Genomic DNA, 16,601 nt, shown 5'->3' on the forward strand with positions numbered 1-16,601 from the left:
ATTAATTCAACTAAAAATTAACTGCTTGTTTATATAAAAAAGTTATTATGAGTATAATATGTACAACGTTTTTCTGTAGGCGGCTGATATTGAAAATGAACAAAGAAAACGATTAGAAGAAGCTGCATGCCAAATTAAATTAAAAGGTAGTACCGAAAACCTAGCTGCCAAAAACAAGACAAATCAAAAATTGCAACAAGTATGTCCAATTTATTGTAAATATACAATTTAGATTGGTTACTGAATTCATTGATTAATTAATTTAAGTTTGTGTAACATAACATTTATCTTGCATGTTTTATTGCAATGTCTTATAATTTTTTTAAATTAAGATTAAATATAATTTTAATATTTTTCTTTTGTTTGCTTTTTATCTCTAAAGGTTTTTGTTTGATGTATGGTTGTGGTAACTGGTATTACAATAGTTGTTATGCATTAAAAAAAGTATTTCATGTTTCATTATTTATTATAGTTTAGAATTACCTAATGTTTGTTTACATTTAGAATTAATGTATGGTGTTTGTATTATGTTTTCTTTTACATCTAATGACAACATACTAGTTATTAATTTAGAAGGCTTAAATCATTAGTATAAGTTCAATAATTTGCTTGGACCTGCACTACATAACATGACTACTGGTGTTGGATCAGAACCATATTCATTTAGGTACCAATCCAATTATATTTAAAAATTTGTGTGTGGGAGGAAAAATGAAGTGTTCTAATATTAATGATTGTATGATTTTGTCTTACCTGAAATTGGATTGGTAAAAATTCCTTAGGAATTTGATTTCTATTTTCAATGTTTTATTTATTAATCATAATATTTTATTGTTCTAAAATCAATTTTATAGTTCTAGATTCACTTCAATCGATAATTTTAATTACCAACATAATAGATTTGTTGATACTTAAAATTATTGTTTAAATTAAAAGTGGTTTAAATTATTTGTATAATTTATTTAGTAAATATATGATATGAGTGATTTAAACCAAAATATATATATGGTTTTTTTTTTATTTCGCTAATTGTTATAACTTACTATTTTTGTTATTATAAACTAGTGCTGACAAATCTAATAATTTACAATCTTTGAACTTTAATTTTTCAATGTTAAAATATAAGTTAACTCTTTTAATAGACATTTCATTTTTCCCTCTTCATTAACTTATTATAAATATTGTTTTTCTCTGTGTTTGGTTCTAAAACTTTTTTTGAATTTAGTGCATAGTCATAACTCATAACTCATAAGTTATATTATTTATTTTTTTTAGGAAGCTGTTATTAATGAATTAAAGAATAAGACAAAAATGGTAAAAGAAAAGAAATTGTTACACCAAGATGAAGTTTACAATGGTGCATTGGAAGATATTCTTTTGGGTTTGAAAAATGAACCTTATAGAAGAGCAGATGCTGTTCGGAGAAGCCAACGACGTCGTATAGACAGCAATCGATTATCCAGGACATTAGAAGAACTTGAATTTTGAAAGTCCTGTTAATATGGTAATGTACCATAAGTTAAAGTTATAATATTGTGTTTTATTTAATTTTATTTAAGTAAAAAGATGTGTTTCTTCTCCCGCTTAAAGTATTGTATTACAGTACTCTAAATAAGTAGTTTTTATATACCATTTTATAAACAGAAAATAAATTTAATTTGTATGCATTTGCATATTGTCATCTATTTACTTTCATTTCAAAACTAACATTCATATTATTGTTAAATTAAAATAAAATATAAATGTTAAGTATACATTTTATTTATTTAAATTGATTCATATTTCAGGAAAAAATAGAAAAAAGCACGTTTAACATTTTTTTTTTGAATATAGTTGTTAATGATAGTCAAACTATCTATTACAAATAATATCAAAGATAATATAAAGTAACACAATTTAATAAATTTCATTTATTTTCTAGATTAATGCATTTGTATCATCTACATTCCACATATCCAAATACTCATGACTATACGTTAAATATTATAATTAAGTGATAAAAAAAAAACACTATTGTTGATGTACTCATATTATTATTTTGTTTGTTTGTTATTTTACATGTTTATTCATTGGAACTTTATTAATATATATATATGAGAATGATAATATTATGTTTTTTAAGACTAGAATATTAGATATAATTTTAATTATACTTTGTCATACATACTGAGTGAGCCACTGAGGTTAAGTGTGTTAACTAAAGGAAAACAAAAAACTCAGTAGCCCACTCTGTGTATTTATATATAAATGATTGTCGTTAATAGTTAATTTAATTTATATTTTTTACCATTAAAATTAGTGTAAATTATTTATTTTTGTAACAGTAGAATCTTCTTTTTCTGTAACTGCTAACTTGTAAATTATTATATCTTAAAATGAAAAAGAAAGACTATTAAAAAATTGTAAGCTACTAGAAGTTACAGCTATTAGTTACAGAACTTTAGAATATTTTTTTTTATAAAAAATATAACATTTCTATGTTTTACTAAATTTTTTGGAAATTCTCATATGCATATATTTTAAATATAATTTTCTGATTTTTCTGATTCTTATTTTTATAATTTGGATGTATTATCTTTATCAAAATTTACTAACAAAGTCGGTAAGTCATATTTTCCAGAAGCAATTTATACATATGTATATGATGATTAACAAATATTTCATTTTTAAATATATATTCAAATATTTTTAGTAAAATATAGTGAATATTGAAAACTTGATTTTATTGAAAAAATATTTTATTATTTATTGTCATACAATTTTTACTTTTATACATATTAACAATACAAATTTTTGAATATTCTTACCTGTTAAATAACGAGCTTAGTAAATAAAAACAAAGATTCTGGTGAAAACAACCATTTATCATTGAGACATTATAAGCAATATTCTATTTGTTGCTACTTATTTTTTATATACATATGATAATTTATTGTCAATTGGATATCATTTTTTTTGGCATTCCATTTGTTTTTAGGATTGTCATGATCAATGACTATCACTTTAGTGATGTGGTGCTTATAGATATTAGCCTTGAAAAAACTATTTTTTTTTTTTATTGTACTTATTTTGTTAAATAGATATATTATGCTTAATCTCAAATGTTATTTTCATTTTCATTATTATTAATGTTACTGTGTTAGGAGTCTCATCTAATGAAAAAAAATTTTCTTTTAGATTTGTTTATATTTCTCATATTATATTATACGTTTCATTAGTGTTAAACATATTTTGTAATATGTGTAAATAAGGACCATATAATTAACTAATGGTTATCATTATAATTATTTTGTACCTAAAAAAAAATGAAAACCTTTTAGATTGGTTAAGTGCCATCAGAATAAATTAATGCAAAATGAATTTTTGTTTATTTCTATTGTTGATTATACACACATAATATAAAAAATAATTCCTAGTAATTATGCTCTTTTTTTCTGAATTAAAAAAAAAATGTGTTTTAAGCTTTATTTATTTATTTTTCTGACTATAATGTGTAAAATAGTTAAGATTGATATTTATAATATTTATATGCATGTTAGGAATGGTGTATTCTACGTTTATTGTTGAATAGCTTACCTTACATATTTTTAGAATAGTTATTTTTATCTTCAAAATATATAATTATTTATTTTATTTGTAACCAAATGCAATTTACTAAATACATGGAATATACAGCTAGACAACGTGCATGCCCTAAAAATGCAATAAAGTTTCATTAAATTTTAGATTCTGAGCGGAGTCATGAATGTATTAGTTTTACAATAATGTATTGATGTGTATTTTTTTACATGTCACCGCCTTATGGCACGGAAAAATAGCTTTTGGTAGAAAAGTGAATCTAGTCAGTACTTTGGTGTTTGGGAGTCTAAAGAAAGTCTGGGTACTTTTGAAAAAACTGGAATTTTCACCAGTTTTTGAGAAAATAGATTTTCTTATTTTGTTGTTATCCAAATACTATAGATTCTCGCCATGTTTACCAAATATGTATTTATTTGAGCATGGTATAATTTTTAAACTAATATTTTGTCTCATTTTGTGATATTTATAAGCATTTGCAATATTCTACTTATTTTATTATAAAAAAAATTTGCTCTCTTAAAAGCTTAGAATATATAATACACTATTACAGTTAAGGTTTCTCATAAGTTGTTATTAAGTGTTAAGCACCAAGTGTGCTGAAATATTTTAAATTATAATAAATAATGATAAAAAATATTTTTCATATTAATACAGTTAAACTAAAAATTAATGATCATAATAATAATTCTCATATTTTTATACCTAGATATTATTTTAATTACAATCTTCAAATTGTTTAATAGTTTAAACTTTAAACCAAAAATTATTTAATATTTTCATCACAAAATATAATCAAGTTCAAATCATGATTTTGAGTTAATCATATAGATAGGTAACAATAATAGGCAGAGCATGTTATTTTAATATAAATTAGCAAGGCTGGGCAAGTTAACAATTTTTTTTTAAATTGTTAATATAAAAAGAAGTTCAGTTAAGTTAAAAGTTAACCATTATATTTTGTATAACTAATTTAAAAATTAGTTGATGAAACACATTAACTTAACTAAACATTTTTAAATTATCAAATTGGTAAGAAAAATATGTACCTACAAAATTGATGATGAATTTGGAAATCATTTCAAGCTCGGGGTTCTGTGCTTAGCAGTGCCGTAATTTGGTCATGTTAGTAGTGGGGGGGGGGGGTCGTACATTTATATAAATATGATAACCATCATACGTCTTAACTTAATTTTTATTTTTAACTCGTTAATGTCCAGCTTTACACTTTAGTAACTGGTTTAGGTAATTTATTTATAACATAATACTGATTATTGGTCTTGTAAAAAAAAAAGCGAGAAAGAGAGTATTGGCACAGTTACAATGGCATCAGTTTTGCTATAAATACAGATGATGGTTCAAGTGAGACTCTGTATAACCGTATAGGATGTGTAAATTTGAGTTCAATGATAATTTTATATCATTGTGTACACAAAACGATTCTCAGCAGAGTCAGGCCGCCAGCCTTGGGTATTTGTAAAATATATTTATTTATATTGCCATTGGTGATTTATTTTACCATTGCCTAATGGCTAGGTCAATTAAATTTATATAAATTTTTTGTTGTTAATTATATCCGAGTTATGGTGTGTGAATTGTGTCAATGCACCATTGTTTCAGTCAATACCGCGTTACCATAGAACGGTTCTAATAGATCCATGGTATAAATATACGATAACTTAATCAATGTAAATGTTATAATAATGGCCTTATGCAATTAAAATACGATAATACAAGTTTCGAGTATCGTATCACATCAATAATATTTTTGAATTACAACCAAATAATTGAAAATGTTATTCTTTGGTTAAATATCTAATTTTGTTCAAATTTGAACTTAAAATGTCTGTAAATAAAAGTCGTCATATATTTTTATAATATTTTGGTTTCAGAAATAACTACTTATGAGGTGCTGCTTGTACCTATATAAAATTTTCTCAAAAATGCACGATTTATTCAACAAACTCGCTATAATTAGGTATAATATTTTTTTATTTAGATAAATTATTCGGGCTTTGGTTTATAATTTTGACAAAAAATTATACCATACATATAAATTGATTTGCACATTTCTCTAGTGGTAAAAATTACAACAAAAATAATAACTAATAGTACAGCTAAAACATCTAGTAAGTAGTATTGGTACCATCTTAGATTCAATGCTTGAGATTTCAAATGTGGTGCACCTTTGTGCCGAAGAACATACTCAGTCCAGTAAACAACGGATTCTGCTTGCGACATTGGCCGATCTTTGAATATTTTTGAAGTGATTTCAGCGTTTTCCGTGTATCTATTAGAAATTAAATCAGTAAGTACTAAATTTCAAATATGTATACCTCATTTAAATGTTATTTACTTTTTATTGTTGAGGAGTTCTAAGACATTTCTCAAGAAATTATCCTTCGTTACAGACAGGAGGTCCATAGAAATAGCCATTCCAGCGTTGACTAAATTGTCTATATTTCTTTGCTGGTCGCCAAATAAGGGAAATCCAAGAACTGGTACTCCAGCGTCCACGGTTTCGTATATCCCAGATATGCCTCCGTGACTGATGAATAGTTTCACATTCGGGAGCACTTCAGAAAAAAAGATAAATGTGCAACTTCAGTTGATAAATTAACAGTTTTATTTGACTAGGTATATTACTAAGTATATCACGCTGTGGGAGCCACTTTCTAATCATCATATTTTTCGGCATGCCTTCCAGTACGTTTTCATATTTCCATAGCACTCTTTGAGGAATTTGTGCGAACGTTCCCAGTAACGCTTTTTTTATTTGTTCTGGCATCGAAGACATTTTTATGGTCGAACCAAAAGTGAAATAAACAACTCCGTGTGGCGACTGTTCAATGAATTCTAAAATATCCTAAAGTTATAAATTATAGCAATCTGCATTCAAATAGTGGAACTGGGACAAGTTTAACAATATTATACTTCCGGTAACTTCTGAGCTGTCTTCAAATGAATTCCACCAATATCGATAACGTTTGTCGGCGTAGGACTTGCCACATCAGTTATGAAGTGCCTATTTGCGAATATCAAAGACGGTGAAATGGGTTCGATCAAATCATATTGTTTCGGATCAGTGTATTTTAGAATCAGTTCTTTGTATTGTTTTACAATTTTCAAATAAACTATCAAAGATATATTGGTTAATCTCTGAATGAAAGTTTTAGGAATCGCATACATAGAAAATACTTCCGTGACCGTTGACGGATTTGAGACGTGACCGGTGATTGTGCGATCCATAAAGGCATTGGCTGGCAATGGTGTGACATAAATCAAAGGCAAGTTGAGCTTAGTTGCAATGTATGACACACAATCTGAAGCAAAGTATTCAATAATGACAATGTCGTATTCCGTGCGTACTCCCCCCAACACTATTTTCATTTTACTATTCTCATACACTTGATCACACTGAATTCTACTCATCATTACAAAATCACCTATTACTGTAAGTTTTCTACTCATCATCTGTTCTAGATCCTTGTCCATAAATTGCAAAGCCCCTTCTGAAGTTGTATCCACTTCGGTATAGTTTTCACGGTTACCGTCGGCAAACGGTGTGAACACAGTGACGCTGTGTCCGTCATTCACCAACGCCCTTAGTATACCACTCATAAAGTTCCAGTGGCTTTTACCTCCGACTGTCTCCACGGCCAAAATTCTGGCACTCGACGCGGGTTGAATATACGAACCGACAAGAGCCCAAACCAATATTTTCATGATAGATTTCCACATTATATTATGTTTTAATTTTAACGTAAACGATATCAATGCGGCGCGACTCGACGTTACCTTCTTATACAATTAAAGCGAGTGCGTAGTGTAATATTTTAGGATTGCAATACTTAGATATCGTTGTTTTTTTAGTTATGATTATGCGAAGTCTTAGTTTTTAGATTGTTAATATACAACTATTAGGAATGATCATATGAGTTTGTTTGTTTAAGTAGATAGGTTATATATACATATGTATATAGTCATTGTTCATACTAACACTCTAAACTATATAATATGTGCATTGAGTTTCATAATTAAGAATGATATATATGATTCATTGAAGTGTACTTGTAAATTTATAATTTCAGGTGTTTTAGTCGAGGATTTAGGTGGGGTAGATACTTTGATTTGTACATTCAAGTCAAAATGATTTAATTTCTCCTATTAAAATAGTTTAAAAACTTTTAACTTATTAGTACCTACATACGGAATACCTATTGTTTTTAATTGTTTTACATGTATTTCAATATATTTCAATCATGCCTAACTTTAAAAACGTTATTTGTATATGATTACTATAACTAGTATACTTAATCACTTATAGACATGTGCCTATTCAACGGTTATGTGCCTGCTATGATATTATTGATCTCCACTCCATCTCCACTCTACGGATATTAACGAACGTTCCTTAATTCGACTCACCAGTCACTACAACATTATACCGCTATAGGCTCCCACTTGATTCCACTTGCTGTTATGTCCATTTCTGAGACTTGTTAAGTGATAAGGGATAGTACTCAATCTTTAGAAATTTTAAATGTGTATAGGTATTGTTACCAGTTACCACTTGCGACTTGCCATACTATACCTACTTCGATGCCACAGTCATCCTTTTCTTATATTATTAAACAGTCGCTCCCGAAACATGATTGTTTTTTTCTCGTAGAGTTGATATAAACCAATCCCTGATTTGGTCATTAATAATTTCGTTATAGTTATTGCTTGTATAGTTATTTTTAATTTAATTTTGCCCATTTTCTATATTTAATTATTATACAGTTGTCAGCTACTTACATATGACGTATGTATTACTCGTATTACCTAGTATTACATAGACAATTTCAAAAATAAACGAGTAATATTAGTAGTAAGGTACCTTTAAATTGTAATTCATCCATATTTAATTTAATTTTAAATGTTACCTAAGAGAATCGTGAACTTTTGATATTATTGAATACGTTTTGTAATTGTTAATTTTTTTGCCAATTGACTTATTTTACTCATTTGGACGAGAACGTGATATTATTAGTTCAATAGGGTACGAATTTTAACGTTACTAGTGAACTATACTCGTAAGTTGTTTTTGCTAAATACCTGTGCTCAATGTTTACTTTTGCTAGGTCTTAACTAATACGAGACCTAATTTGAATGTTAGGAATGTTCAGTTTGGAAAAATCCTGAATATTGGATAGATTTCCGCTTTATTGGCAGTCTTAACTCTTAAGAACAGTTTTCAGTTATATCTACTTCGGTGTAGTTTCCACGGTTACCGTTGGTAAACGGCGCGGACACAGTGACGTCGTGTCTGTCGTTCACCAACGCCCTCAGTGTCCCACTCATAAAATTCCAGTGGCTTTTACCTCCGACTGTCCCCACGGCCAATATCCTTCCACTCGACGCGGATTGTATGCACGAACCGGCCAATGCCCAAACCACCATCGATACCTAGTATTGGTAAAAACTTTACCTGTTTTATTGTTAATAATTTAACGATTGAAACTATGTTACGTTATAATTCGTAATGCAATTGGTATGTAAACATAGGTACTTATTTCATCTGGGATGACCTCTAGAGACCTTAAACCAACTTTTATGTATGTATTAGAAGCTTTCATAACCTTACAAAATGGAATGCTGATATGTTTTATCCTGAGATTAAAAGGGTTGCTTTTAACTTCAAACTATTTACCTTTATAGATATGACATATTGCTTGTTTTTATATAGTTTTTTAATGTCTAATACTCATTATATTTTGAATAAATCATTTGAGGAGAATGATTTCGGTTTACTTAAGATAATTTTTATTATGCTCTTTTGTACTATTGGTATGTTATATTCTTTTAGTGGTTAGGAAAAAGTATGTCAATTGTCTCAACTTTATTATTAGATTTTTTATGTGAATATGACATTTTAAATTTTAAATGATCAATTAATAATTTTGGATAATTTTGGACAGAAGCATGACGCAGCGTTGCAATTTTTTTAACGTGTAATCAATTCTATTTTATTAGCGCAACTCTCAAATCATAAGTAAAGGTACACTTTGATTTGTCAAAATTTATCTTTAGATTATTATTTGAAAACCAGTTACATTGAGTAATGAAATATCAGATTCATTTTTTTGTTAGATTCTCTTTGCAGTGTGTGATTATGACTGAGTGTATGCCTGGATTTGTTCGTTCGTTTAATGGAAGTCTACCAAATGCAGGTACGCAAATAATGTATAAATTTGTGGACTGCACTGTACCCTACGGGACTCATCTATGTATTTTTCCTACTTCACTTAGGGTATCACCTATTGTGACTTGTTGATCTTCTAAATAAGATTTAAACATTTCATATGCTGATCCAGTGATACCAAATTAATGTATACAATTTAGTAGCGTTGTAAATATGTGATATGCTGCTAAAATCTTAAAATATTCTAATAGTTTTGTAATAGCTTTCAAAATTATCATGTATATCTGCATTCTGTAGTAAGGTTAGCTAGAGCATCTTCAGTACCTAATTTTTTCCTAAAACCGTATTGCAAGTTTGGTAGTAAATTGTTTTCTTCTAAATAATTTATGAGTCTGTTTTCGATTTCTTTTTCAAATATTTTGGAAAATATACTTAATAAACTATCTGGCATAACGCATAAATTATTTAAGATATGTACCTATCAACGTTATTAAGCATGATAAACAATAATACATATTAGTATATTACACAAATTATTAAATATTTCCAAATTAACATACCATTATTATGATCTATTCTGACCACTGTACTACATAAGTAAACGATTTTCTTGGAAAATATAATATGTATTTTTCATACAAATTAACATAAACTATCTATATTAATAATGTAAACCATTTCTAATAACAGCAATTTTGCATTAAAAATTCGTGGTGTAAAGAGGTGACACATAATTTTTATTGAGCACCCACAAATGTTTGAATAAATGATAAATTCAATCATAATTGGAATCTATTATATGACGCACAGGCGTGAAAATATTAATATTTGAATTCTGAATATTTATGTTAGATAAATTGAAATAACAAACTCTTTAGTGATAGAAAACATAATATTGTTGAAATGACGACTGTTTTCAAATCAACTATTGAGCCTATTTTAGCTTTAGGCAAGATTTTTGGTTTAATTAACATTTCTTATATACTCGAACCAGGTGGATTATTAACTTTCAACATTCACTCAACATATTATTATACATTTCTTGAATGCACACGTACGATTGTATTGTTAGCATTCACATATCTAGTTTATACCGAAGAATTATATTATGTCGTAAATTACCGTTTGGTGAAATTTTGGATCGCTATTATTGCAGCAAGATTATCAGAAATATGGATAGTAAAGTAAGAATAAAAAATAATTATACCAAAACCGTTAAAAAATTAAAAACATCACATAGAATAAAATTCCTAAAACCAGACCTCAAACTCGGGGACAGTAAAATTATTATGTATGACAGAACTATAGATAAAGCGAAGGAGTATGCACAGTAGTATAATTTCTATGTACTACGAACATTAAAAGTAAAAATTAATGTTGACTGGTCAGAAGATAGAAGACAGAAAAAAAGATATTACTACCATTTTCGTCGTTTTCAAATAATAAAAAAATAATCATTGAATAACTATTATTTTGTATATTTAAATAGAATTTGATGTATTATATGTAATAGATAGCTATTACTTTTTTGTACATTTAAAAAAAATGTTTGGTAATTTTTTGTAACATTTGTTTTAGATTGATTAATGGCATTATACAGTTCGATGAAAAACTGGCATTACTTTCACCGGCATTTCCGGTTCCCCATCATTCAATAAGTAAAAAGAAGTGGAATATCATATTGGTTTCATTATTTTTATACTTCGTTGCATATGAAGTATATGACATATACTTATGGCCACCAAACTCATTTGATTTAAGCACTTTCCTCATTTTTTTTTTCGGAATGCCATACATGATGGACTATGTAATCATTATAACCGTATTTTTTTATCTCACCAACATCGAGTGTAGATTTCAAACATTAAACAATTTCTGGAAGTGCCTCCCTCGTGGATTAGTATCCATCCCGGGGGGATGGACAGATTCTGAATTGGTTATGTTAATGGAGAGCATTAGATTGTTACACGCCGAACTATCTCTGTTGTTCAAAATATTCAGTCGGAGTTACGGTACACTGCTGTTAGCATTTTTCGTTTGCTGTATTATCGATGTTATATATTTAATTTATTTGATGATCGAGCTTGAAAATGTTATAAGACATGTGCCGTTGCACATGCTCAATATTCAAATCGTTTTGTTTTTGATGTCCGTCATCCTTGCTGCCACATGGATAAATGAAAAGGTACCATTTACATCAAATTAAACCTACGTCAATTTCAATGACTAACCAACGATTTGCAATGCACACATTCTTAACTAATTATTATTAACTTATCATCAGTCCAACACTCACACAATGTTCATATTAAAACGGTTTAAGTAGTTGATAAAAAGGAAAAAATAATTGATCAACTATATTATGATTTCAGAAAATAAAAATTGTATCATATCTACGATTGATTCCAATTTCAAAATTACCCGTTGAAATCAAAATGCAAGTAAGATATATTTTGAACAAATATTTTATTGGTAAACTAAGTTACATATTTAATTGAAAAAAGCAAGTAAATGGATGTCGTTCTTCTGTACATTAGGTGTCTAGAAGGTCGCTGTAATTTATGGTATTTAATTTGAATTTTATGGTATGATATCATTGTATACGAAAAACAATTCTGAGCGGAGATGGTATGTCGGTCTAGGATGTATAATATTGTTATTTCTTATTATTAATACAATAGGCGGTAAGTTGAATTAATACTATTCATAATATTATTCTTAAATTATCGGCGATGCTGGAAAAATATTATATACTTTGTAACATTGGGTTTTTTTCGGAACAAATTACAGCAAAATGACTAAAATCGTTACTCTTTGTGTAAATTAATTATTTCGTCTATCTTTGAATTTAAAATAACTATGAAAAAAGCTGTGTTTATGTTTATAGATATTTTTGGTTACAGAATTGACTACTTACCTAGAACTTCGTTTTAAATTTTCAGTTCTTCGTTATAAAAGTTGTACATTTAAAAAGTTTTTTAAAATCTATTTTCAATTTTTTATTTGAAAAATATTTTCAAAATTTGTACTTTAAATCCTTACAAAAATAAATCGTGCCTGTGTTTTATCGATGTGTTTAAACTGCTATTGTAACGTTATATCAAAAGTCTCATTAAATATTTACGCTTTTTGACAGAACGAATAAAATTGAATTGAAATGTAAAGAAATAAATTAAAATTGAAAATGTCCGTCAACAGCTTACAACGAGTTAAAAATTTAAAATATTTTGAAAATGTTATCAAGTATATAAATTGATGAAATAAACATATGGTGTACATTTTAAGTGTCTACAGTTATTCGTTTTTGATTTACAACATAATAAGCAAATCGCTACTTGAGAAATCTAGTGAATGTCCAATGTCATAAAAATTTCATTTCCAAATGCTCATAAGAATTTAATTTGATTTTCTCGCGGGAGAATTTTTTTTTTGATGAAAGCAGACAAATTTATAAGGAATATTTTATTAAATTTTTAAATCTTAGATATAAAAAGAAAAATGTTAAACTTTCTAATGTAAAATAATTTGCAAATTTTCGTGATTTTTACGTATTTTATTGAAATTTGAAATTCAGACGCTCATAAAAAATGATTGTGCACTTATATTCATTTTTTTTTAATTTTCACTAACAACAACTTATGAGCAAGCTTGTATTATATTTTCAAGTTTTTTGACCGAGCTAACATTTTGTTATAGACTTTAATCAAAAAAAAAACTAATAATAATCAAAAATTGCATATGCCTATAAATAGTTCAACACGAGTTAAAATATTTTGAAAATGTTGTGGTGTGTAGAATATGGTAACACAAACATTTAGTGAAAATTCCTTGTATCTATGGCCATTTACCATTAGAGTTACACTAAAAACCAAAATCAATTTTTTCGAAAACTGGTTTTGCGTAAAAATTCCCGTTTTTTCTTAATTTTTTGTTTGTTTTTAATGTCACTTTTGAAAACTAATGGAAATTTTAAATTTTTACCACCAGAATGCATCAACTAGATTCACTTTATTACCAGAAAAGTTGCTGTTGAAGAAAATCTAATCACTTTTACTGCCCCCAAACCGTGATGACAAACACAAAAAAAAATTCGTATCTTTTTAAAATCAATACATTCATCGCTCCGCTCAGAATCTAAAATATAGGTATATGTTGTAACACTAAACCATTATCAACTGGCATAATTAGTTTTGTTTTATCGTCAATATTAAATCCAAGAGACTGCAAAAAATTTTTAGTCATTGTTATTTTATCACTATATTATATTCAATAATATTTACTTCTATTGTATAGTTTAATATAAATGAATTATTATTATGTATGGTCTTATAAATGTTAATTTATGAATCATGATTAATTATAAATTATGATTTAACTTATGATTACCTACATTAACTAATGGTTAATTTGTAAATAGATCAAAATGTTTCTGTATCAAATATCACTGTTGGAGTCAAATGAAGTTAGTGCTTTTGGGTTTTTCAATATAAATTTGAATTTAGTTGTATCAGTAAGTATTTTTCTAAAATAATACATACTAATTTATTCATGTGTCTTCCATAGTTCAGTCAACTATGCATAATTTGTTTAAAACCGTGTATAGGAAAAGTGGTCATCAATTTGGTTTTTCTGGAATTTAAATCATAAATCTATATATTTATTCTATTATAGATTGTCATGTTACTGATGACTGGATTTTCAACCATTTTGCAGATGAAAAATCACCCCATTATTTTAGCAATGGTTAACAACACAAGAATCTATCACAGCCATTGGGTAAGAAATCTTATAAACCCTAAGAATATATCAAAAACACAAATACAATTTAAGAATTGATACATTTCGTTTAATACTTAATATAATATTATTATTAAGATCATTTCCTTTTCATACATTTTATTTAAACTTCATCTCAGACTTAAGTGGCTCAGAATTGATCCGTTCATTAATTTGTTTAAGTGGTTGATAAAAATTATATATAAATGCTACAATGTATACCTACACTGGCTACACTTCAAGAATTAACATTATTCTATTAGATTTGAAAACTTATTATTTAGTAAAAAAAAAGATATTGTTTTTGAGAATCAATTTGAGCGGTTTAGTAAACCTGTCCCTGCCACACACTATTCGTTTTCTTCTAAACTCTCTTTTTTTAATAAAATCATAATGTATTTTATGGATTATATTTATTATTTGAATACAAATCGTATAATATATTATGTTTAATAGATAATAATAGGTAAATTTATTTTTAGGAAAATGTGTATGCTAGCAACTACTCAAAACGTTTTACATCTGAATAAAAATACAAGTTATTATTCAATAATTAACTGTTATGAATAACATTTTAAGGCTCCTTAGTGTTTCTAATAACATGGAAAGTAGAAAGTAGAAAGTTGTAGATGAATACTCATACTTGTATGGAGCTGACTCTACATCCACCACATAATTTGTAAGAACCCTCCATTTGTCTGAATTATTTTATTATAAATATTTTACTTATACTATCTGTACCAATTTTATTTATTTATTTATTTTTATTATCCTTTATAAAAATCTTAGCTCAACAATTAAAGTATTTTGCAGACCAATTTTATTATTTCCTTTATTTTGCATCTTTTTTATTTTGTTTAATTATACAATAAGTTTGTAACTATTAATATCGCTATTAAACTTACCGTTGATGTGTATGTATAAACAATAATAAAAAACGTATCTTATACTTAAACACATACTTAAAATAATGTACCTACTTAATTATAGATATTGAGTAGTCATTTTTCCTTTTTTCTTATCACAATATCAATATCCTAAATATAGTCTAATTAAAGTTCTTTAAAACATATACTGTGTACATAGCGCTAATCACTAGTGTTGTTACTTTAAAATGTCTGTCATTAAATACTACAATATTATATATTACCGTAGACTCGTAGAGTAGTACATATATTTAAATGATTTTAAAAATTATAAAAATATGTTTATGTTATGATTTTTTACTCATTATTTTAGTTGTAAGAAGCTGTTGTAGTATCTAGAATATAGCAACACTGTATAGCAATATAGAATAATATTTTTTTACCGTATAAGTTACAATGTGAGGGTTTCTTCAACGGTAGTTTATGTACGTTACAAAATTGCCTTATGTGTATTATTGTTGTTGGTACCAATTCGTGTGAGCCTTTGGCGTAAGTTTAGACATTTCATGTGCATTTACAATTAAGTACCTATATACTTGCTGTTGGTAGACAAAGTGAAATTCTTACTTACCAGAGTACCGTGGCCGTGGCCGTGGCGCCCGAGTCAGCGTGTTTCAATCTATAAGTTCCTAACCCTCACATACTGTACCATATCGGAATATTTGCATAATCCATCAGTTGTTCATTATTCAAATCAATTGCCTGTTGCCACCAAGGTGTTTTCTAAATCAAAACATATAATTTGTTATATTTTATTTATCTTATTATTTGAGATAGTTCACGTACATGACATAATTGGTTTAACTTGTGTCTTTTAAGATATTGTTCTTATATTTGTAAATTATGATTATGATTTTCTACAATTACGTAATGACAGTCATACCTAGCATTTGAGTTTTTAGTACAATTAATGTAGTGCAGACGTGTCTTAGAGTTTGGTGTCTCAATTACGTCGCCGAAGTATTATTAAGAAGCATAAAATAAACCAAAAAACCATTAAAGTTGACATCGCCTATGGGGGACATTGAAATTCTATATAGTCCGGAATATGTAGGTATAATTTTACATAACTTATATATAATGTGTATATATATATAGATGGATTATTTATAAAATAAGTATGCTTTATCTATAAT

The 16,601-nt window shown here is 27.3% G+C and overlaps 3 protein-coding genes across 4 annotated transcripts in view; 2 read left to right on the top strand and 1 right to left on the bottom strand.

Moving 5' to 3' along the window:
• LOC111041640 (formin-like protein CG32138) overlaps positions 1-1,997 on the top strand; it is a 32,692-nt gene extending 30,695 nt beyond the window's left edge. Inside the window, exons 17-19 of the mRNA XM_022325969.1 lie at positions 80-199; positions 1,276-1,504; positions 1,922-1,997. Coding sequence (XP_022181661.1) covers positions 80-199; positions 1,276-1,488 — 333 coding nt within the window. The 3' untranslated portion in view covers positions 1,489-1,504; positions 1,922-1,997. The remainder of the gene's footprint in view (positions 1-79; positions 200-1,275; positions 1,505-1,921) is intronic.
• A 3,553-nt stretch (positions 1,998-5,550) lies between these two features.
• LOC111041641 (UDP-glucuronosyltransferase 2B2-like) lies at positions 5,551-7,514 on the bottom strand. 2 transcript variants are annotated; one of them, XM_022325972.1, is made up of 5 exons: positions 7,023-7,514; positions 6,511-6,899; positions 6,223-6,442; positions 5,933-6,152; positions 5,551-5,866 (listed from the first exon to the last, which is right to left on the bottom strand). In XM_022325972.1, the coding sequence occupies exons 1-5, from the start codon at positions 7,315-7,317 to the stop codon at positions 5,581-5,583; spliced, it is 1,410 nt and encodes a 469-aa protein (XP_022181664.1). In that variant the 5' UTR covers positions 7,318-7,514; the 3' UTR covers positions 5,551-5,580. The 2 variants fall into 2 exon arrangements, with proteins under 2 accessions (XP_022181664.1, XP_022181662.1); XM_022325970.1 differs by having other exon boundaries at positions 6,511-7,508.
• A 2,830-nt stretch (positions 7,515-10,344) lies between these two features.
• Positions 10,345-15,294, top strand: LOC111041698. Its single transcript, XM_022326069.1, has 5 exons — positions 10,345-11,948; positions 12,136-12,204; positions 14,181-14,273; positions 14,435-14,539; positions 15,022-15,294. Exons 1-5 carry the CDS (start codon positions 11,550-11,552, stop codon positions 15,067-15,069), a joined length of 714 nt encoding a protein of 237 aa, XP_022181761.1. The 5' UTR covers positions 10,345-11,549; the 3' UTR covers positions 15,070-15,294.
• Positions 15,295-16,601: the final 1,307 nt, after the last annotated feature.

This window comes from Myzus persicae, unplaced genomic scaffold (assembly GCF_001856785.1).
Source record: "Myzus persicae strain clone G006 unplaced genomic scaffold, MPER_G0061.0, whole genome shotgun sequence".
Classification (NCBI taxonomy): Eukaryota; Metazoa; Arthropoda; class Insecta; order Hemiptera; family Aphididae; genus Myzus; species Myzus persicae.